Here is a 23381-nt window from a genome sequence, read left to right on the forward strand (position 1 = left end):
AATCCTTTTAGCAACCCCCCTAGAAGCATTAATAAACCCAAATTAGACTTTACTACTTATAACATTTAAGTCACACACCTGTGAGAAATTTTTTAATCAAATTTTAACTTTATACTTGACAAGAAAAGTTGATTCATAGAGCAGCTGTGATTTAGCAAACTTGGATTATTATATTCAAGGTTGCTAGTGTATGTAGTGCTTTTTGTGATTTTTTTTTTTTAATAGAGTGACAGTTATATGTTCTTCAGGAGCCATAAGTCTTGTTTATTAAAAACACTCAGCTACAACGTCGTATTAAACATGATAAATGTAGTTTCTTTTTTTCCTCTCAAAAATTTGGTGCCAGTCTGTCTGAATCAAATGATTTCAATGGAAATTAGGAAACTAAAGGGGCTTTCTGTTTTCCATCTGTTTTCAGAAGCAAGAGAAAAGCACTGAGCATTGTCTGTATACCTCCTTATCTTTCCCTAAGAATTTTTTCTTTAATCCTGTTCATTGGGAAACTGTAAAATAGTATTTCTCCCTCTCTATCACTGTCTTTCAGTATAAATTGTTGTGGGCTATTCATATTTTCTAAATGTTTGTTTCATTTTTTTATGTTGGATTTTTATAAATCAGATCAATACATACTTCAGTCCCGATAGTGTGTGTGAGGGGTAAAGATAATTGTGAAACCAGGTCACATTTGAGATTTCAAGGCATAAGTGCCCAGCAGTTTAAATGACTGCAAGATAAAGAAGAATGAAAACAGTGCATGTGGTCTGCTGTGATGTAGGACCTAAAGCTGATTATAGAAAGTGTTTAAGGTTTGGGTAGGCTTTGAGGAATAGGGAAAACCTCCAGTTGGTACAAAAGGCTTGAAAGCAGGAATATGCATGGCATCTTCTGGGTCCATGAGGTGACTACACTTCCTAGATTGAAGGTTTCTAATAAGGAAAAATACCATTGGAAAGATTAATTGTGGTAGACCTTGAATATGAAACCAAGAACTTTTGACTATCTTTTATACTGTGTGTGGTTAGTGAGAAGGCATTAAAGCTTTTGAGCAGACAAATGTCATGTCTAGTGACAGCGTGTAGGGTTAGTTGAAAACTATAGGCCCTCAAGCCCAATTTTCTCATTTTCTTTGTCCTTTGCTTTAATGGAGGAGTATGAATTATGTTTCAAATTAAAGTTTTTAAAGCGTACAGTTTATAACTCACCACAAGCTTCTACATAAAACCCAAGAGTATTAACAATGAGCACATAAAGACCTGAATAATTCATAGGTATCTGAAGTGTTACGTAGTCAACTAGTCAAACTAGCTTGAATTCTGGTTATGCCACTCACTGTGTAATGTTGAACAAATTCTTTAACCTTTCTAACCCTCACTCCTTTCGTCTGGAGTGGGAAGCTAATCATATTGCCCACTCAGGATTTTAAGCATTGAATAAGATATAAAGCATGTAAAGCTCTTAGCACACTGCCTGGCAGATAGTAAACATCTCTGATAAACACCTTTGCTGCTGTCAATTGTTGTTGTTGTTATTATTTATCATTATCTAGTACTAATCGCTATCCAATTTTATTGTTTCCATGGAAGATTGCATTCTGAATTTCGATCTTTTACTGTAGGAACACTTTTCCCATCTGGTCCAGAAAGAACCTCTCTCCTGTCCCACTCAAGTTTCAGGGCCCACTGGTGGCTTCTAGATTTTCTTTTCCTTTGTTCTGGGTGTCCTGCCTTGTCAATGAGGGCATGCCAAAAAAACAGGAAGTCTGGGTCCCACCAAGAAGGCACTGTTTGCTGCCAGTTATGGGGGAGTGTGGTAAGCTCTGGTTTCATAGGGCACATGCAGCATTAGATGTTTGTTTTGTGTTGTTTTCCTACAGGTAGGTTTTGTTATTACGCTTTAAAGTGTGGTGTTTATTATCCAGAAATTTAGACTTATCTTTACTTTTGTCAGGTTTAAGCCGTTTTTCCCATTCCAAACCTTGCAAGGATTCGAAGAAGATGATGAAGAGCATATCCATATACAACAATGGGCACTTACTGAAGGCCGCCTTAAAGTTACATTGTTAGAATGTAGCAGGTATGTTCTTTGTTTTGTCATTACTACATTATAGGAAAGAAAGTACACTGAAAATGTACTTGAGCAGTATTTGTGTTTATTCCCCGCTGTGTTAGTTTATATTGTATTATCTATAAATTCTTTAATTGTAAATTTCATAAAAGTAGTGCTTTCCAACTTATAAAAAATACAAACTATATTTTAGAAAGCATTCTAATGGCGGGGGTGATCATTTATCCTGCAGTAATTTCCAAACTTTTTAGATACATAATGCTCTTTTGGCATATTTCTTACTACCTATTAGAAAGCTGTTCATAGCATAACAGTTTTGAGAACTGTTTTTGATCATTGGAAATACCCTGGAAAGTTGCAAAATCAGACTTGTAAACTCCTGTGATTCTTAAAATTTTAGAGCTGGAAGGGAATCTCAGAAGTAATCTTGCCCAGCCTCTTTATTTTTCCAGCCCCATAGTCTAAGCTGTGTTCATACTTTGCTTGAACTACTTACTACGTTAGCCTCCTTACTTATCTCCTAACACGGGTTACCATTATGACAACCAGAATGAGCTTTTCAAAATGCATATCTGATTGTCACTTTCCTACTTAAAATTCTCTAATGGCTTCCCCATTCCTCTTAGAATATAGACCCAAATCTTTTTCATGGCTTGCATGCCCCTCTTTACCTCTCTAGTTTCTTTCTCCACTCAGCCCCTCACTCACAGCGCTCCAGCCACATAGGCCTTCCTAAGAGAAGAGGTTGGCAAACTTTTTCTCTGAAGGGCCAGATAGTAAATATTTTAGGCTTTGTGATTCACATGGTTTCTGTTGCAACTACTCAACTCTGCCTTGCAGTGTGAAAGCAGTCATAGATAGACAACAGGTAAATGAATGGGCATGGCATGGCTGTGTGCCCGTAGAACTTTATTATATGAATTTTATAATTTTTATGTGTCATAAAGTTCTTTTGATTTGTTTTTTTCAGTCATTTAAAAATGTGAAAACCATTGGTAGCCCACAAGCCTTAAAAAACCAGCAGTGGACTGGATTTGGCCCATGGACCGTAGTTTGCCATTCCCTGCCTTAGATATTTTAACGTACCAAGCTCCTGTGTTGACTCTCCACTATTCTCCTGGCTGAAGGCCCTACCCCATCTTCTGTTCCTTAAGACTAGCCTTTCTTGCTTCACCTTAAAAACTGCCTCCTTACTGTGTCTCCTGATCATTACAACTACAAATACACTATCCTTATTGCTACATTTCTGTGACCACTTATTTGTTGCTTAATCACTCTATTTTTATTTTCAGTCCATAATAAAAAATAAGTGCTTGAGTCCAGAGGTTTTATTTTATACCAAATATACCTGTATCCTTGCTAATAGGTTAATTTTGCGTATACTAATAATATGCTAAATATTTTTTTAAGTCTTGGAGTGAATCAATATTGTGTACGATTATGTCAGAAAGTCTAGTTTAAAGGGAATTCTTTTATCAAAGAAAGACTGAATATGCTGTAAATTTTGTAAAAGGGACTGCAATGTACAGTAAAATGATATATACAATAAAAATACGGCTCTACGTAAGTCTGAATTTGAAGTAGCTAAGCCAATACGCTATGGTAAGCATAAGTATTAAATCTCTCCTGTCTAAAATCTAACTATAATTTACAATTATATAAATTATATAAATATCTAATTATAAATATCTAATTATAATTTGGGCTTATATTATCATTTGGAAGGATTTTTATCAAGTGGCCTGTGTCTGAGGAAATTTTGGACTGGTACTTTCTTTCAGTGAATTTTCTTATAGATTCACAGGCATCAAAATCATACCATTGGATTACCTTTTCCAAAATAATCATAGCAACTTCTAAACATTTGAAAGGCAGCTTTGTAAAAAATTTCTTGACTCTTCTGTTGCTAATTCCTACCTGCCTATTCACCCGCCCATCCCCAAACTTGCAAAGATAGCCTTGAAGAAGATTCATTGATTGATTCATTGAACAGATATTTAATGCAGTGTATATGATGTGTAATCGGTACTGTGCTAGGAACTTTAAAAAACTAGTTCTTTTGTCTTGGTGTTGCTGATGGGATTATGGATTAATTATATGTCTGTTGTTTGCGGCTTTTTTTTTTTTTTGCGGTACGCGGACCTCTCACTGTTGTGGCCTCTCCCGTTGCGGGGCACAGGCTCCGGACGCGCAGGCTCAGTGGCCATGGCTCACGGGCCTAGCCGCTCCGCGACATGTGGGATCTTCCCGGACCGGGGCACGAACCCGTGTCCCCTGCATCGGCAGGCGGACTCTCAACCACTGCGCCACCAGGAAGCCCCCTGTTTGCGGCTTTTTAACCACTTGCTATTGCTGTCTCCTTTGCTCACCATTCTCTTGCTTTATTTGAGATACTGCTCACTTAAAACCTTGGGTCAGCCTTGAACCCAAGACTGCATGAAGGCATTGAGAGAGTGTAGTCAGGCATTATTTAGGTCATGTTGAATTGAGATAAATAATACAAAGAAAAACATTACAATTTATGAAGTATATGTATCCTATTTTATTTTAATAAGGAACTGTATAATGAATCTCTGAAAGAATATACAAGAAACCAATAAAAATTTTTATGGGGAAAAGGTTGAAGGAACTGAGTTAATGATGATGGACAGGGGTGAAGATGAGAGCCAAACTTTTCACTATAACCTTTTTTATACTGTTTGATTTTTGTGACTGTATCACCTTGTCAAAAAATTTAAAAATAAAGACCAGTATTTCTGGAGAGTTGAAGGAGAAAACATGGACAGTAGTTCATGTTCTTATGTTAGTCCTTGTAGGCCAGCACCTTTCCCAGGTGACAGCTTAATCTTGGGAACAAGCACACTATCTCAATAGTGTTTTAGTCACTATCTTTATAAACCCAACCGTGTAAAGTTACTTAATGTTGTGGTGCTATGTGTTATTCACACAGTTTAAGGATCACTTAAAATTGTTAATGAAGGAGAGAATAAATTACTAATTACTACTTTCAACTCATTCCTGCTTTTTTATTCTTCTCATATTCTTATTAAAATCTTTCTTACATTGTTGTTTTTCTTCTGAGCATTTTTGTTAGTAGAAAAAAAAGAACACAAGGTGCTCCTGTGTTGAGTGCATAAACATTTATAATTGTTATATCTTCTTCTTGGATTGATCCTTTCATCATTATGTAGTGTCCCTCCTTATCTCTTATAACAGTCTTTATTTTAAAGTCTGTTTCACCTAATATGAGTATTGCTACTCCAGCTTTCTTTTGATTTCCATTTGCATGGAATACCTTTTTCCATCCCTTCACTTTCAGTCTGTATGTGTCCCTAGGTCTGAAGCGCATCTCTTGTAGACAGCATATACATGGGTCTTGTTTTTTGTATCCATTCAGCCAGTCTGTCTTTTGGTTGGGACATTTAATCCATTTACATTCAAGGTTATTATCGATATGTATGTTCCTACTGCCATTTTCTTAATTGTTTTGGGTTTGTTTTTGTGGGTCTTTTTCTTCTCTTGTGTTTCCCACCTAGAGATGTTTCTTTAGCATTTGTTATAAAGCTGGTTTGGTGGTGTTGAATTCTCTTAGCTTTTGCTTGTCTGAAAAGCTTTTGATTTCTCCGTTGAATCTGAATGAGATTCTTGCTGGGTAATCTTGGTTGTAGGTTTTTCTCTTTCATCACTTTAAGTATATCCTGCCACTCCCTTCTGGCCTGCATAGTTTCTGCTGAAAAATCAGCTGATAACCTTATGGGGATTCCTTTGTATGTTATTTTTTGTTTTTCCCTTGCTGCTTTTAACATTTTTTCTGTGAATTTAAATTTTCTTAGTTTGATTAACATGTGTCTTGGTGTGTTTCTCATAGGGTTTATCCTGTATGGGACTCTCTGTGCTTCCTGGACTTGGGTGACTATTTCCTTCCCCATGTTAGGGAAGTTTTCGACTATAATCTTTTCAGATATTTTCTCAGACCCTTCTTTTTCTCTTCTTCTCCTGGGACCCCTATAATTCAAATGTTGGTGCACTTAGTGTTGTCCCAGAGGTCTCTGAGACTGTCCTCAATTCTTTTCATTCTTTTTTCTTTATTCTGCTCTGTGGCAGTTATTTCCACCATTTTGTCTTCCAGCTCACTTATTTGTTCTTCTGCCTCAGTTATTCTGTTATTGATTCCTTATAGTGTATTTTTAATTTCAGTTATTGTGTTGTTCATCTCTGTTCTTTAGTTCTTCTAGATCTTTGTTAAACATTTCTTGTATTTTCTCAGTCTGAACCTCCATTCTGTCCCCAAGATTCTGGATCATCTTTACTATCATTACTCTGAATTCTTTTTCAGGTAGATTGCCTATTTCCTCTTCATTTATTTGGTCTTGTAGGTTTTTACCTTGCTCCTTCATCTGTGACATATTTTTTAGCTCTCTTTTTTTTTTTTTTTTTTTATAAGTGGGACTGTGTTCCTATCTTACTAGTTGTTTGGCCTGAGGCTTCCAACATTGGAGTTTGTAGGCTGTTGGGTAGAGCTGGGTCTTGGTGCTGAGATGGTGACCTCAGTGAGACCTCACTCCGATGAATGTTCCCTGGGGTCTGAGGGCCTCTGTTAGTCCAGTGATTCAGACTCGGAGCTCCCACTGCAGAAGCTTCAGCCCGACCCCCGGCTCGTGAACCAAGATCCCACAAGACACGAGGGGCGGCCAAAAAAAAAGAAGATAACAAAGTAAAAAATAAAATTAGACTAGGAAACTAAAAGATGTGTTAGAAAGAATATAAAAGTAAGGGGCTTCCCTGGTGGCGCAGTGGTTGAGAGTCCGCCTGCCGATGCAGGGGACATGGGTTCGTGCCCTTGTCTGGGAAGATCCCACATGCTGCAGAGCGGCTAGGCCCGTGAGCCATGGCCACTGAGCCTGTGCGTCCAGAGCCTGTGCTCCGCAGTGGGAGAGGCCACAACAGTGAGAGGCCTGTGTACCGCAAAAAAAAAAAAAAAAAAAAGAAAGAATATAAAAATATAGATGAACCAACAACCGGAAGGTACAACAGTACCACAATAGTAAAAAAGAGGAGGAGGGGAAAGGAGAAAAGGGTGGGGGGGAGGCTTAAGCAAGGGCGAGGTTTGGGCAGTGGGCGGGGCCTATACTTAGGACCCACAGGGCTAGAAAAGGCCCTGGAGGTTGTGGGGGGTGGGGCTTAGGCTCAACAGAATAGAAGGGGCCCAGACGTGGCCCCCTCCCCTGGTCTCAGAGGGCAGGTGACCTCACCTGGGAGCCCAGCAGGCTTCCTGGGCTCGAGTGGGCAGGGCAAATGCCCTCCTCCCAGAGGGCCCCTCCCACCTGCCTCTGCTGATCTCCGTGGCCTCAGGGGGACTGATCCTGTCTGACCTCCACTTCTCCTACTCTTCAGTCCCCCTGCATCCTACCAGTTCACTTAGGGGTTCCTCCCATCTCCTTTGGTGTCAGGGTCTCCCACCAGTGGCCAGCAGGCGCCATAGTTGTGGGGAGACGCTAACTCAGCATCTTCCCACACCGCCATCTTGACTCCGCCCACTCTAAGCTTTTTAGAGCTTGACCTTGAATCAAGTAAAAAGAATGTAACTTTAATAATTTTTTCCCAAAATCCATGAAATGGAACATCATATTTATCATCCACAGACAATGATGGCTCTGTTCAAGGACTTCTTTCTTTTTATTTTTTAAACTTTATTTTGAAATAATAAAATGTTTCTGTGTGAGGATTTTTTCTTTTTTAACTTTATTTTGAAGTAATCTCAGACTTACAGAAGTCTGTTTGAAGATTTATCAAACTTAGCTGTTGTAAGGCTTTGAGAGTGAATTTTGCCAATGAGGAAACAAGTTAGAAGTATTCATAGAAAACTGTTTACTGAAAATACTGGAGTTGTACAGCTGGAAGCTTTATGCTTTAGAAGGCAACATGAAGTGGAAATAGTACTGGCTTTTGAGTTAGAAAGTGCAGTGTTCACATCCTAGCTATGTGCTCTTACTGTTATGTGTTCTCAGGGAAATTACACATCTATAAAAATGGACAAGGGTGCTACCTTGCTGGTAATTGTGATCAGAGGTAGGTAAATAAACCACAGTTCCCTACCACATAGTAAGGCTTCAGTAGATATGGCTTCTATTATTATGCCTTAATATAATCATTATCTTGTTTATCAAGAAGAAAACAAATCCTTAAACAAAGTGTTCTTTTTTGCATATTTGGTTATGAGAACTGGAATTTGAATTTTATTAATTTGAAAGGGTCTCACACTGTAAAGAGAAGTTCTTTTCTAATTATATGAAATAACAGTTTTGAATTTCCAAAATAAAGCTTGAGAATGGAAACACAGTTTTGTTTGTAAAAATTGGTTCTATTTACCAAAAAGCAAAGTCATTCTGAATAGTTGCTTTTTTTTTTCCGCATTGCCTAAGGCTAGATTTTAACCACAGAAGAACTCAATTGCTGTATTTGTAGTATTGTTATTAGACTAAATTATTTCACATTAGTATTACAATCATATTAAGATTATTATTTTTAAATTTATAATTTATAGTCCATCTTCTAAAAGGATTTTAGGTATTTTGCAAAAATGATATACCTATGTGCAGTTAAATAGAAAGTAAATTAGATCAAAAACAACCATGTAGAGAAGAGAAGATCGGTTTTCTGGCAGCAAAGGAAACTTGATGGAGTTCCTAGTTTTTATTTCTTGATAAACTGTGCATGTTTTTCAGGGGAAAAGAAATTCTGACCTCAGATTCTAGGAGGGATTTGTCCCCTACATCTTTGTTGTACAACGTAATGGGTCTCTTTTCCCTTCCCTTCTCTTCTCTTCTCTTCTCTTCTCTTCTCTCTTTTCTTTTCCAGTTTTAGCAACCAGTTATATTTTTTAAAAAACAAACTTAAGATTATAGTAGTGAAGGCAAAGCCTATGAAGTTCTGTTGTGTGAGAGTTCTGTACTCTAGAGCGGTATATTTAGGATAGTCAGTCCTAATTATAGATAGAAGTTCTAATTAAGGTCAGTTCTTCACTGACTCACACACTGTTCTAAAGCCTCTATTTTCTCAGCACCTTTTAAGAGTGCTGTTTTACTGGGTTCCAAAAATACATCATTTTTAAAATTTTTAAATGTTAACACAAATACAGGAAAACCACAGCGCTTGACATTCTTCTTTCATTACCAAGAGTTCTCCCTTATTCCATAATTATCTATCACCAGCATGGACTCATGGATTCCTATTTTTTTCAATCACTGTAATTCTTTACCATCCTTAATTATTTTGGTGCCTAAATTGTCTCATATATGACCACTAGGAGCCTCTTCAAATAACCCGGTATTTTTTTCTTTGCTTTTCTTCTTCTTCTCCCCCTCCCCCTCCTCCTCCCCACCCCCCTCCTCCTCCTTCTTTTCTTTCTTCTTTTTTTTCTTTTTTTCTTTTTTTTAGGTCTTCACTACTTTCTGGTACATATAACAAGCTGTTCCAGGTTCATTTTATATCTTCCCCATCACAGTCCTAGAATCGGCTATTTTTCCAAAAAGCCCTGGTTCCTTTTAGTAGGGAATGATATTAGGAATCAAGATCTGGGTGTTGGGTATGTTCATTGCTACTTCATATATTCATAGGGCCCTTCAGTGAGCAGAATTAGAAAATACAATATATGTGAACACACTTGTAAACATATACATACATACACACACACACACACACACACAGATACACAATTTAGAAATCATGAGTTCACCTGATACTTCCATTTCTATTTCATCCTCATAGGTTTGTTCCTTGCCTTGGTTCTTCCCCGCCTTGGTTCTTCCCCCTTTTGTATTTTTATGTCCCTTGAGCCCTGACTCCCAATAACATCAGCACTTTGACTCATTTGCTCAATCCTATACTACATCTCAGATAGTTCTGAAATTGCTTTGTCCCTACGTGAACAGAGAACATACTTACTGAAAGGAATTCAGGATTTATTTGCAGTTCTCCCCTACCCTACCCATTGAGGGCATGTGGTCATGTACTGTATTCATAAATTAGAATAATTTTTCCCCTTTAGTGTGGTTATGTTGTTCATTTGAAATGTAGCTGGGTTCGTTTCAGTTTGCTCTCAGTTTCAGTCTCCCCCCACCCCTGCCTTTCTATCCTTATTGATTCCTATTTTTTCATATGTAGAGCATTAACGTGCTTCTATGACACAAAACTATACAAAAATATATACAGACAACCCTTACTCAGCCTGGCACTGTGTTAACCAAAACTTTGCATGTCAGAACAGTGCAAAGCAGGGACACAATTCTGTTACGCAGTTAACACAAAGTGAGGACTGCCAGTAATATCATTTGGATCTTCTTTACTGTTTTTTATTTTTATCTAGTTTGGTCAATTAGTGAATAAAGTGTGTTTAAATCTTCAACCGTGACTATTAATTCATCTCTTCTTTTGTAATTTGATTATTAGGTGCATATTTCTTTTTTTTTTAACATCTTTACTGAAGTATAATTGCTTTACAATGGTGTTAGTTTCTGCTGTATAACAAAGTGAATCAGCTATACATATACATATATCCCCATATCTCCTCCCTCTTGCGTCTCCCTCCCACCCCTCTAGGTGATCACAAAGCACCAAGCTCGTCTCCCTGTGCTATGCGGTTGCTTCCCACTAGCTATCTGTTTTACATTTGGTAGTATATATAAGTCCATGCCACTCTCTCACTTCGTCCCAACTTACCCGTCCCCCTCCCCATGTCCTCAGGTCCATTCTCCACATCTGCATCTTTATTCCTGTCCTGTCCCTAGGTTCTTCAGAACCTTTTTTTTTAGATTCCATATATATGTGTTAGCATACAGTATTTGTTTTTCTCTTTCTGACTTACTTCACTCTGTATGACAGACTCTAGGTCCATCCCCTCGCTACAAATAACTCAGTTTCGTTTCTTTTTCATATTTCTTCTTGACATAGTGACTCTCTTATCATTATGAAGGGTTCCTCTTTGTCTTATAATATTTCTTGCCTTAATATTTATTTCATCTGATATTGATATAGCATCTACAGATTTCTTATTATTTTCATGGTGTGTGTGTGTGTAGATATATATCTTTTTTTTAACAACCTTTTACTTTCGATCTATTTGTGTCTTTATATTTAAATTGTATCATATGTCATAAACAGTTGGCTCTTGCTTTTATGTGTATAACAATCTCTGCCTTTTCATTGGAGTGTTTAGTTCCCTTACACTTAATGTAGTTATTGATGAGGTTGTGTTTTTAGATCTGGCATTTTGCCATTTGTTTTTTTGTCTCATCTGTTTTTTTTTCCCTCTCCTCTGTTTCTTTTCATCCTTCCTGTCTTGTGAATCAAATATTTTTTAGTATTCCATTTTAATTCCTTTATTGGCTTGCTAACTATAGTTTTATACTGTGTATATGGTTGCTCTAAGGAATTGGAGTATGCATCTTTAATGTATCCCATATACTTAGAATATTGTTACTTAAGGTAAATTACAAGAACCTCATAATAGTTTATTTCCATTTATGCCCACATCATCAGTGTTGGTCATATACGGGTATCCCCTGCTTTTTGAAAGTTCGCTTTACGCCACTTCACCTTTATGAAAGACCTACTTTAGTACCTGTTTTTGCTAACTGAAAGAAATTTGAAGAGGATTTTTACTTTTACAGAAATTGAAAAGAGAAAATGTCATTCAACCTTTGTTTTGCAGCAAGCTGACACCACCAAGCTCCTTCTCTGGGAACTACATTCAGCATCCCAGCATCAAGCCGCCGTAGCTTTGAACTGTGTCTGTGAACATCTGTGCTTTATCTTGATTTATTTTGTGCATCCGTTAGCAAGATGTGTCCTAAGATAATTGCTTCTGCACTTTACACCATTTTTGCTTACAAAAAGTTTCATAAGAATGGTCTACTTTTGGATAGCAGGGGGAAACCTGTCTATTACATTCATATATGTTATTAACCCATCAATAGTGTTATTTTTAGCTTTAAACAGTCATATGTCTTTTCAAGAAATTAAAAGAAACAAATATTTTTTGCATCTACTGTATATTTAACATTTCTGTTGCCCTTCATTCCTTCCTTCAGATCAAAGTTACCATCTGGTATCCCGTCCCTCCAGCCTCAAGAACTTCCTTTAGCATTTCTTGTTATTTAGGTTTGCTGGCAACAAATTCTCTATTTTTGTTTATCTGGAAATTTATTTTTCATGCAGTTGTGAAGGATAGTTTTCCTGATATAGACGTCTAAGTTGACAATTATTTTCCTTCAACACTTTAATTATTTCAATCCTATATTCTGATGAGAAGTCAGCAATCAATCTTACGGCTCCTCTCCACGCGCAGTGTGTCATTTTTCTGTAGCTGCTTTCCAAGTTTTCACTTTGGCTTTCAGTCCTTTGACTATGTCTAGAGGTAGTTTTCTTTATTTGTTTGTTTTTAATGCTTCTATTTCAGTGAACTTCTTGGATATGTACATTAATGTTTTCAGTCAAATTTGGGAAGTTTTGGGGCATTATTTTTTCAGATATTTTTTCTGCTTCTTTCTTTTTCACCTCTCCTAATGGGATTCCAAATTACATATATGTTGGGCTGTTTCATTTTCCCCATAGGTCCTTGAGGTTCAGTTTGTTTCTTTAAACTCTTCTTTTTTTTCTCTGTGTTCTTTGGATTGAGTAATACTAATCTGTCTTCAAGTTCACTGAGTCTTCTGCTATCTCTAGTCTGCTATCTCCAATTTTTAATTTCATTTATTATGCTGTTCAGCTCTAGAAGTTCAATTTTGTACAGTTATCATTTCTCTGTTGAGAATGAATACCTATCTTTTCACTCATTATTGTGCTTTTTTTAATTCTTTGAACAAGATGTTCTTTCAACTCTTTGAGTATATATATATTTTTTTCTTTGAAAAAAATATATAAATGCTGCATTGAAGTCTTATCATCTGGGCCCATTAGGAGTCAGTTTTTATTGACCGCCTGTCCTGTTGACCATCGGTCATACTTTCCTCTTTTCTTTGATCGAAAACTGGACATTGTAGATAATGAGTTGTAGCAACTCTGTATTCTCTTATGTTCTGAGGATGATTGATTTTCTGTTCTAGTGGGCCGTTAACTTGCCTGTTTTCAAGTTGCAAACTTTGTCTCCGTACTCTTCCCACCCTCCCCATCTTCCCAGCAACAGCATATATTTCTCTTCTTCCTTTGTCTTCCCACTGCTGCCTTTTTAGACTGGTGCCCTAATTTTTCCTTCTTTATTTAACAATCAGCCAAGGATTTGAGCAGAGATGGGACTTACCCGCTCAGTGATTTCTTTGTCTCCCCATAATTTCTAGCTGCTCTGCCGGCTCTGCTGGCTTTGCACTCTATCCTGATTCTTGAAACCCATAAGGCTTCAACTTGGGTTTCTGCTTGAACTACGCCACCGTTTTCCTGCAGCCATAGCCCTGAGCTATGAAAACCCCATGCTAGCAGTTTATACTCCTTGTTGCAATTTTATGAAATTAGACTGTCCTCTGACCTCCGTGTGCTTTGGGAAGGTTTATATTATCTTTAAATGTGTTTTTAAAATTCTTTTTATCCAGTTTTTATAACTGCAGTCTGTTGGAGAGTTTGTGTGACCACTTCACCACTATTACCAAAAGTACTGTTCACTTGGTTTTCTTGTAGATGTTGTTGACAGGTATTGCCTTTGTTTTCCTGGTTGTTCTTTGTGCTTTAATGGGAGGATTTGGGGAGACTCAAAACCATGCTACCACCACTGCCATCCTTCTAGAACCAGAAATACATATTTTTACTTTGATTTTATAAGGCAAAGGAAAGGATTTAATTATGTGATTAAACTATTTTGAAATAAAATCAGCTGTTTCTTTTATTAGGTGAGGCAGCTTCAAGGTAAAAATTTGGTAGAAAGAATTAATACTTTAAGTAGCATTATATCCATATTATATAGTGAAATGTTTAGTTCTTCTATAGAGAAGGCTGTTAACATGGAATTTTGAAATTCGTTTACAAGATGAGCAGTTTTAGAAATTAAAACCAAGGAAATATTTCTAGCTTGCATTTGTTTGTGGTCTTCCATTTATTTTAGTATTGAGTTTGATTATATTCACTTATTTTTGACTCAAGTGGTAACTGTTCTTTTAAAAATTTTATCTGAAGTAAATAAGGCTAAATATTAACTCCCCGCCACGCCGAGTAGTTGGTAAATGTGTGTTCCTTATACTCTGCATTTATTTTAATGTTTGACAGTTTATCTTTTTTAAAAAGAGAAAATATCTAGCTAAATTTGAATATATTTGGGGGCATGACTCTACAAATACCTCTGTTGTTACTAATAGCGTTTACTTATTACCTGCAATATATAATATATGGTAGGTACTTTGCATTCATTATTTCAGCTCTCAGAACATCTTTATGAGATTAGTTATTATATCCATTTTATAGATGAAGAACTGAGATCCATAAGTTACTTGCCCAAGACCCCATAGCTGGAATTTGAATCTAGGTTTGTTTGACTTCAAAATCCTTCACTCATTCTATCTTCATAGCCTTTTTTTAAAACTTGTTGAAGAAAAAAATTTTGGTTCTTAAATTTTTCATATTATGTTAGAAGTATATAAATTTTGGAATTTTTTTTTACCTATTTGAAGGCAAGTCATTATATTTTTTTAAAAATTACCTTTTCAAGATGATCTTGGGATGTAGAAATGTGCATTAGTAATGAAGCATCATTAAGATAAAGGCTGGGGCTTCCCTGGTGGCGCAGTGGTTGAGAGTCCGCCCGCTGATGCAGGGGACGTGGGTTCGTGCCCCGGTCTGGGAAGATCCCACATGCCGCGGAGCGGCTGGGCCCGTGAGCCATGGCCGCTGAGCCTGTGCGTCCGGAGCCTGTGCTCCGCAACGGGAGAGGTCAGAACAGTGAAAGGCCCACGTACTGCCAAAAAAAAGAAAAAAAGATAAAGGCTGAAGTTGTTACCTTCATGGAGGAGAGATAAAAGGAAATTAGCTCAAACATGAGACATTTAAATTTGTGTAAGGGAAAACTTCCACTCGGAACAAATTACTTGGAGCTGTTGCTGAATATTACTCCTAGTGGTTTTTAAGGCTATATAGATCTATAATCATAAAGGCCTGCTTTTGACTAGAAGAAGACTTTTCAGAAGATTCCAAATTTAGAGTTCGTTTGTCCTGGGTTTATATAGGTATTTTTTCCCCACCTCCTCTTTCCTAAGATTACTGTGTTGGAAATTAGTATTGTTTCTTTTGTAATTGTACAGGCATAGCTCCAGAACACCACAATGAAGTGAATATGACAGTAAAGCAAATGACATGAATTTTTTGGTTTCCCAGTACATATAAAAGTTATATTTACACTATACTGTAGTCTGTTAAGTGTGTGATAGTATTATGTCTAAAAAACTGTACATACCTTAATTGCAAACTACTTTATTGCTAAAAAATGCTAACCATCATCTGAGCCTTCAGCGAGTCATAAAATCTTTTTGCTTGTGGATAATCTTGCCTCGATGTTGATGGCTGCTGCGACTGATCAGGGTGGTGGTTGCTGAAGGTTGGGGTGGCTGTAGTAATTTCTTACAGTAAGACAACAGAGAAGTTTGCTGCATTGATTGACTTTTCCTTTCACAGATGATTTCTCTGTGGCTTGCAGTGCTGCTTGATAGCATTTTACCCACAGCAGAACTTTTTTCAAAATTGGAGTCAGTCCTCTCAAATCCTGCCATTGCTTTATCAACTAAGTTTATGTAATAGTCTAAATCCTTTGTTGTCATTTCAAAAATTGGTTGAGTTTGCCGTCTTACATGGGAATGATTGGTGGTGCCCCAAAATAATTATAATAGTAGCATCAAAGATCACTGATCATAGATCACCATAACAAATATAATAATAATCAAAAAGTTTGAAATACTCCGAGAATTAACAAAATGTGACACAGACACAAAGTGAGCAAATGCTTTTGGAAAAATGGTGCTGATAGACTTGCTCGATGCAGGGTTGTCACAAACCCTCAATTTGTAAAAAAATGCAATATTTACGAACTATTAGTAAAGCAAAGAGCAACAAAGCAAGACACAATAAAATGAGGGTATGCTTCTATACCTCTACTGCTATTTCATACAGTAAAACAGCTGTTTTAATTCTTCTGATGTCTGAATTGTAAAAGAATTTAAGAAATTAAGTATGAACCCAGATGACATAAAGCCAACACTATGTTTTAAAATGCCAAACTCCAAAATGTTTAAGTGCAGTGTTGGCATGCTGTATACTTATATATGATACTTCAACAAAAGTGAACTGTAAAATGAACTGTGGTCAGAAAAATAAGAATTCAAAATAGTGTTTTATCTGAATTTTCCCTCTCTTTGCACCATTATTCCACGACTGTCAATTAGTTCTTCTAATGAATTTATTGAAGATGTCTGAAGGTGATATTAAGATGCACTATTTTCAGAAATTGCTGTTTATATATGGATTGTATAGAAAGAGAAATTGAAGGCCCAGAGACAAGAGGTATTTAGGTTAAAGGTGAGGAAGTAAGTTCTTGAAAGACATGTATTAGTAGAAACAGGAAGGGATAACTGGTATAAGTAGGATAGGGTTTAGTGAGTGACTGAATATGTGGATATGTATAGGTGGAAGAGGCAAAGGAATGTTAAGAATTTGAGTCTAGGAGAATTATGGTCTCATTGACTTTGATTTGGTCATCAAGTATTGATTATTTTCTAATATTAGAGATATAAAGATCAAGACAAAGCTTCTCCCTTTCAGGACTAGTGGGGGAAATAGAGGTGCTTGTTTCAGAGGGAGATGAGTTTGACTTTATATGTCTTAAGTAGTAGGGCATGGTTAGATTTCCTTGTAGAAGTGTTCTGCAAACTTGATGGTTTAGACATGGAGAAGGAGAAAGACAGGGACTGGAGATTAGGTTTGGAGGTCTTCGTCATAGACAGGGAGAGTTAAGTCCTGGGTGGGGATAATTTCCAAGGGGGAGGAGTATAGACCAGAGGTAAGCATATATAGGAGGTCAGCCAAGTTTAATTCTTTTCACAACCCTTGAGTTGATATTTGACTCCCTTCAGGTGTGAGATTCTCCTTTCAAATTAAGTTTAATCATCCAAAAAAAACCAAAAGATTTTTGGTTTTCACTTTTGATTATAAAAATGACTGTCTTATAGAAGAGTGCACAGGGAATTCCTTTCCTTTTCTCAGTGGTTTGCTCTTGAGTCATAAATTCTCTCTCTTTGTTTCTTGATAGGTGATGTTTGTGCTTATGCTCAACATCATGAGGTTTCAATATACCTTTGCCTTTAAAAAAAATAAACATTTTGAAATTGGAAAGAACTTTTATAGAGGTAATAGCTCTTTCCAGAGACAGATGTCTAAAGGCAATTTTCTTTGCCTTTTTTGTTTGCAGTACAGACTCCTACTCCCTTAGGAAGTAGTAATAGTAGAAAGGTATTTGTACTCATTTCTTGCTAATTCAATATATGTTGAGTGTTAATTTTACTCAAAATATGTATTAACCAGTGACTGTTGCTACTTGTTTCTGGTGATTATATAATTTGAATAGTAAACCTTTGTTTAACTCAAGACTGAATTGTAGATGTACAATGAAAGTGGATACTTTTGTTTTAAATGTTCTATGTAAACTAAAGCAAATGCCTTCTTAATTCACCCAGTTGGCTGGTACTAGTGGTACAGTGGGAACTCCTTTCTGGCATTTCTCTAGAAAATTATATGTTTTTCCAAATCAGTCAAGATATCAGTCAAGAAATCAGGAAAATGGGGGATACTGTTACTATTCTTCTAAAAGGATTAAATCTTAATCAACATAGAGTCATTAGTAGTTGAAGGAATCCACTGATTGCAAGTCAAAAGCAGGTTCAGGAAACGCTAACGTAGGAATTATGTCCTGGGAACCAGATCTGGTGCTTGTAGGAGAGAAACAGTCAATCTAAGCAGTCAGTCTCAGGTATCTCTTTTTCCCTGTCTGTTGCTAATGGTGGGTCATTCTTGCAAACAAAATAAATATTAAGACGTTTATATACATAGTATACTTTATACAGATCCTAAGAAATAATACCTTTTTAAAAGAAATAAGTTTTCTAAGCAAAATAGATCCTTACTAAATTGGCATTTATGACACATGCTTTAGTGTAGTGTTGTTAGCTTTTCTAGAGTACTAGTAATGTTTGCTCAGTTTTTCCAGAATATTCACCATTGGCTACAGATCTTTGTAACTACTTTAACAGAAGAAATGTAAAGAGTAGAAGTGAGTATTGTGGAGTGCTCTGACATAGAATCAGAAGTTGATCTAAAATCAGAATTAATAAATGCAGTATCTATTTCGATGGCAAAATTAAGTTCAGGGTAATCAGACAAAATATTTTCATCCTTAAGAAAAGAAATAAACATCTGAAGCAACATAGAGCCTAACAACCCAACCTAAAAGTGTTTTTGGAAGTACTTTTAATAGTTGATCAGTTGCTTTTAAAATGAAAGTTTTCTGTATCTGGAATATTTGTCACAAAACAAAGATCAAGGCTATCTGATAGGGCAGATAATGTCTTATGTACTTTAAAATTTCATTGTTAAGAATGATAACTATTAAATGTTAAATATTGGTGGTATTTCAATATTTTAAATGATTTTTATTTGGAATTTATTTTAAGGGACCCTTCTTTTAATATTTTCTGTTATCAAATGTCAGCATCAGATAAAAATCCATTTTATTGAAATACATAATTTTATTGCAGTGTATTGATTCATAGTAACAATAAAACAAGCATTTATTATTATATCTTTTTGTAACAAATCTCTGAGACTTTTGATATAACCCTAATGAACGCTCATTATTCTTTTTCTCTTTAAACAGCTTTATTGAGATATAATTCACATACCATACAATCTATCCATTTAAAGTATATGATTCAGTGTGTTGTAGTATGTTCAAAGGGTTCTACAGCCATCATCACAACCTAATTTTAGAACATTTTTGTCCCTCTCAAAAAAACTCCATACTCATTAACAGTCAATTCCTAATCCCCCTAGTCCTCCTCCCCCAGCCCTTACATAACCAATAGTCTACTTTCTGCCTCTATAAATTTGCCCATTTCCAGACATTTCATACAGTATGTGGTCTTTTGTGACTGGCTTTTTTCACTTAGCTTGTTTTCAGGGTTCATCCATATTGTAGCAGGTATCATTACTTCATTTCCTTTTGTTGCCAAATAATATTCCATTGAATGTGTATGCCACGTCTTATTTACCTGTTCATGAGCTGATGGACATAAGGGTTGTATTCACTTTTTGACTGTTATGAATGATGCTGTTATGAACATTCATGTCAAGTTTTGTATGAATGTATGCTTTCATTTTTCTTGGTTATTTACCTAGGAGTGGAATTTCTAGGTCATATGTTAACTCTATGTTAACTTTTTATGGAACTGCCAAAATAATTTTCAAAGTGGCTGCATCATTTTACAACCCCTCCAGCAATGTGTGAAGATTCTAGGTTCTCCACATCCTCACCCATACTTGTTATTGTCTCTTTTTTAATTAGCCATCTAGTGGGTATGAAGTGGTATCTCATTGTGGTTTTGATTTGCATTTCCTGATGGCTAATGGTGTTGAGCATATTTTCATGTGCTTATTGGCTTTTTGCATATCTTCTCTGGAGAAATGTCTATTCATTTTCTTTGTCCATTTTTAAATTAGGTTATACTAGGTCCTTACGAGATACATGATATGCACATATTTTCTCCATTCTGTGGATTGTCTTTTTGCTTACTTGGTGGTATCCTTTGAAGCACAAAAATTTTAATTTCAGTGAAGTCCCATTCACCTATTTTTTCTTTTGTTACTTGTGCTCTTGGTGTCCTATCTTAAATCATTGCCTAATCCAAGGTCACAAAGATTGGCTTCTATGTTTTCTTATTAGACATTTAGGTCTGTGACTTATTTTAGGTTAATTTTTGTTGTGCGTTTTTAAAATGTAAAAAAAGGTGTTATGAAAAATATACAATGACTTATGATTTCAGGGGGAGATTCCAAGCATTATGCTTTCTTATTCCTGAATCCTGTAATATCTGTTGAGAATTTGAGAGTACTAGCTGGTGCAGAGCCTTGTCTGCATGACCGTAAAGGCCTTTAGGTAGTTTGCTCTTTTGGACACATGGTGGCAGCAGAGCTTTGATGAATGAAAATTCTCATTTTCCTAAACTTAGAATTTTATAATTATGAATCTTCTTAATGCTCTTGGCAGTAAATTGTTGAGCAGTAAGTTTAAATTGCCTTTCAGATTAAAAATTATTTAAATTTATGAACTTTTCTTTGCCATGAGTTTATTCTGACTTTTCAGGTTATGAAACCAGTTTGTGAGGTATAGACATGATTTGCTTGAGTTCTCCAACCTTAGGACACAATTTTCTCTTATTACTCTAAGGTCTTTTAACCACTTTTCTTTCATTATCTCACTCCTATCCCTATGATCTTCGTGTAGAGATAAAGTAATAGAGTAGCAGTCAAAATGTTGATTAATGCTAAAGATAGTCTCAAACTTACTCCTAAAAACATTGGCAGACTTACATTCTGACTTAGAAGATAGATAATACAGAAGTTTAGCATGTGGGTAACAGTTTTTTCCTTCAATAAGAAAAACTGCTTTATGTCATCTCAAGATTTGACCCAAGATTTCCTTTTTAGATCTGAATATTAAACAGTAAAATTAAGTGATACAATTATTCCTTGACAGTTATTTTCAAGATAATAGAAATAATAAACATTTATTGAGCACTGACTGTTTGCTAGACACTATGCTAAATGCCTTATATGCATTGTCTTTTATTCTCACAACAACTCTAAGAGGTAAGTTTTATTTTTGGCCTGAATTTTCCAGAGGAAGAGATGGGTTTAGAGAAGTTAAATAATTTGCCCAAGGTCCTATTAGTAGGTAGAGATGTACGTGTATGTATGTGTGTTCATAGCAACTATATTGTACTATTTTGTGTTTAATTTTTACAGATATGGTATCATACTGTATATATGTATCACTCTGCAACTTATTTTTTAAATTCAAATCTATAGCTGCTTTGAAAATCTATAGCTTTTGCTACTGTGTATAGATATCTGGTCAATTTGTTTACCTCATGAATAGATACTACTTTCTATTTCTTTGATTTAGCTGCTGAATAACAGCTTGTCCTAGAATTTCACCTAATTTTTAGCTTTACTTTTCCAGTAGAGGGTATACAAAGTGTTTAGTTAAATTTTTTCCTCTGTTAACAGAGTAATTTATTACTTTTTAGTATAATGATCAGACAGAAAAAGTTTAATACATATAATTGGTATAATAGTCCCCTTGTTTTATTTTATACTGCAGGTTACTTATTTTTGGATCCTATGACAGAGAGGCAAATATTCATTGCACACTTGAGCTGAGCAGTGGCGTTTGGGAAGAAAAACAAAGGAGTTCTATTAAGACGGTAAATAGATTTGCATAGCTTTACATCTGTATAAAGTTTATATTCTATAAGTGTTATTTTATTAATATTTATGTATCCTAGAGTTATTTTTGGTCATATGCAAATAATCATGAATAGCTCTTATTTGTCTTGTTGCAATATATCCATAATAAAATGAATCATGTAAAACTATAGTATTAATTGCTTGCATAAGAAACCTTGTCTAACTAATTTTCCTTTTATAACTTTTCCTTTTATAACTTTTTAACTTTAAAAACTTTTCCTTTATAACTTTAAACTTTATAACTTAAAAAAAAAACTTTTATAACTTGTTTCATAGTTGTGGAATCAGAAGGAAATGATTCTGAACACTTTAGAAAGCATGTAAATTCAGAGCATTCATTCATTCATCAGATATTTCATGAGCACTTACTTTGTACCAGGCACTGTGTTAGATGCTGGGGAAACAGTTCAAGACAAGAGACCCTGTTTTTGTAGTGCTGTCATAGGGAAGAGGTTTGATAATTGTCTGCCTGTATAGAGAAAGGATTATAGGAGGATGGGGTAAACCTGAGAGATCAGATCAGTTAGGAGGTATTTAGGGGGAGGTTGTTGGCTACTTTAACTAGGTGGTAGCCAAGGAAATGGAAAGAAGAGAATGGATTTGGGACATACTTTTGGTGTGTGAAGGACTTAGAGTTCCAGTTTCTTTTTTGATCTCTCTCAAAAGAAACTGTCACCTAAATTGCAAGACTTTGAAAAAAATGTAAAGGCTTTTAAAATATTTTAAGTGCTATAATTAAAAATACACAAAAACAGTGCTTTACTCTCAACATTTTGTTAAAATTTTATTTATTTATTTTTGGCTGTGTTGGGTCTTCGTTGCTGCATGCAGGCTTTTCTCTAGTTGCAGCGAGTGGGGGCTACTCTTCATTGCTGCGCCACGGGCTTCTCATTGCGGTGGCTTCTCTTGTCATGGAGCATGGGCTCTAGGCGCATGGGCTCTAGAGCGCAGGCTCAGTAGTTGTGGCCCACAGGCTTAGTTGCTCCACTGCATGTGGGATCTTCCCAGACCAGGGCTTGGACCCATGCCTCCTGCACTGGCAGGAGGATTCTTAACCACTGTACCACCAGGAAAGGCCCTCTCAACGTGTTTTAATTGGACTTGTTTGGGTTCTTTGGATTCCTAAATGAGTAAAAATTGTCACTAGTTATTAGCTAATTTGTTGAGCTAATAACCAACAACCAAACAACTCAACCAAAGTTGAGTTGGTGTTTTCTTAATATTCTGCATAGCAATTTTAATAGCAGTTATGTTGTGCTTCTTGGAATTTGCATAAATCTAGTTGTCTATTAAAGATTTTAGAGCATTTATCAAGATGTTGTCTACAGAATTTCTTTATTAAGCCCATGAAGTTTCACAATGAAAATAGAATCCCAGAATTTTATGGCTGAAATAGGGAAGAAAAAAAAAATCAGTGTCCTAAAGGGATCCTCAGCCTTTTTTTTTAAAGAAAATTTATTTAATTTACTAAACATATACTGAAATATTGGGCTGGCCAAAAAGTTCGTTCGAGTTTTTTTCACACCATCTTAGGGTTTGGTAATAATGAAATTCCAAGAGTGATTTTGGGACCCCCAGACCTCTCCAGAGTCGCTTTTAGTCTGTTTTAAGGTAAGATCTATTTAGCACGTCAGTAGTTTTTTGCAGGAATAAATTATAGTTGTGTTCTTTAAAGCTGTATTTAATAAGTTAGATGTTAAGCTGTTTCTATCACATTTAACTCTTAGTGGCAGTATAGCAAATCCTAATGATTATTATTTGTAGCCAATATT

General features: G+C 35.9%; 1 protein-coding gene across 1 annotated transcript in view; it reads left to right on the forward strand.

Moving 5' to 3' along the window:
• The window catches only part of PDZD8 (PDZ domain containing 8), a 91460-nt gene that overhangs the window by 25932 nt on the left and 42147 nt on the right, over positions 1–23381 (forward strand). Inside the window, exons 2-3 of the mRNA XM_065894627.1 lie at positions 1948–2073; positions 21464–21566. Of these exons, the coding sequence (XP_065750699.1) occupies positions 1948–2073; positions 21464–21566 (229 nt within the window). The remainder of the gene's footprint in view (positions 1–1947; positions 2074–21463; positions 21567–23381) is intronic.

This window comes from Phocoena phocoena, chromosome 16 (assembly GCF_963924675.1).
Source record: "Phocoena phocoena chromosome 16, mPhoPho1.1, whole genome shotgun sequence".
In the NCBI taxonomy this organism is placed as follows: Eukaryota; Metazoa; Chordata; class Mammalia; order Artiodactyla; family Phocoenidae; genus Phocoena; species Phocoena phocoena.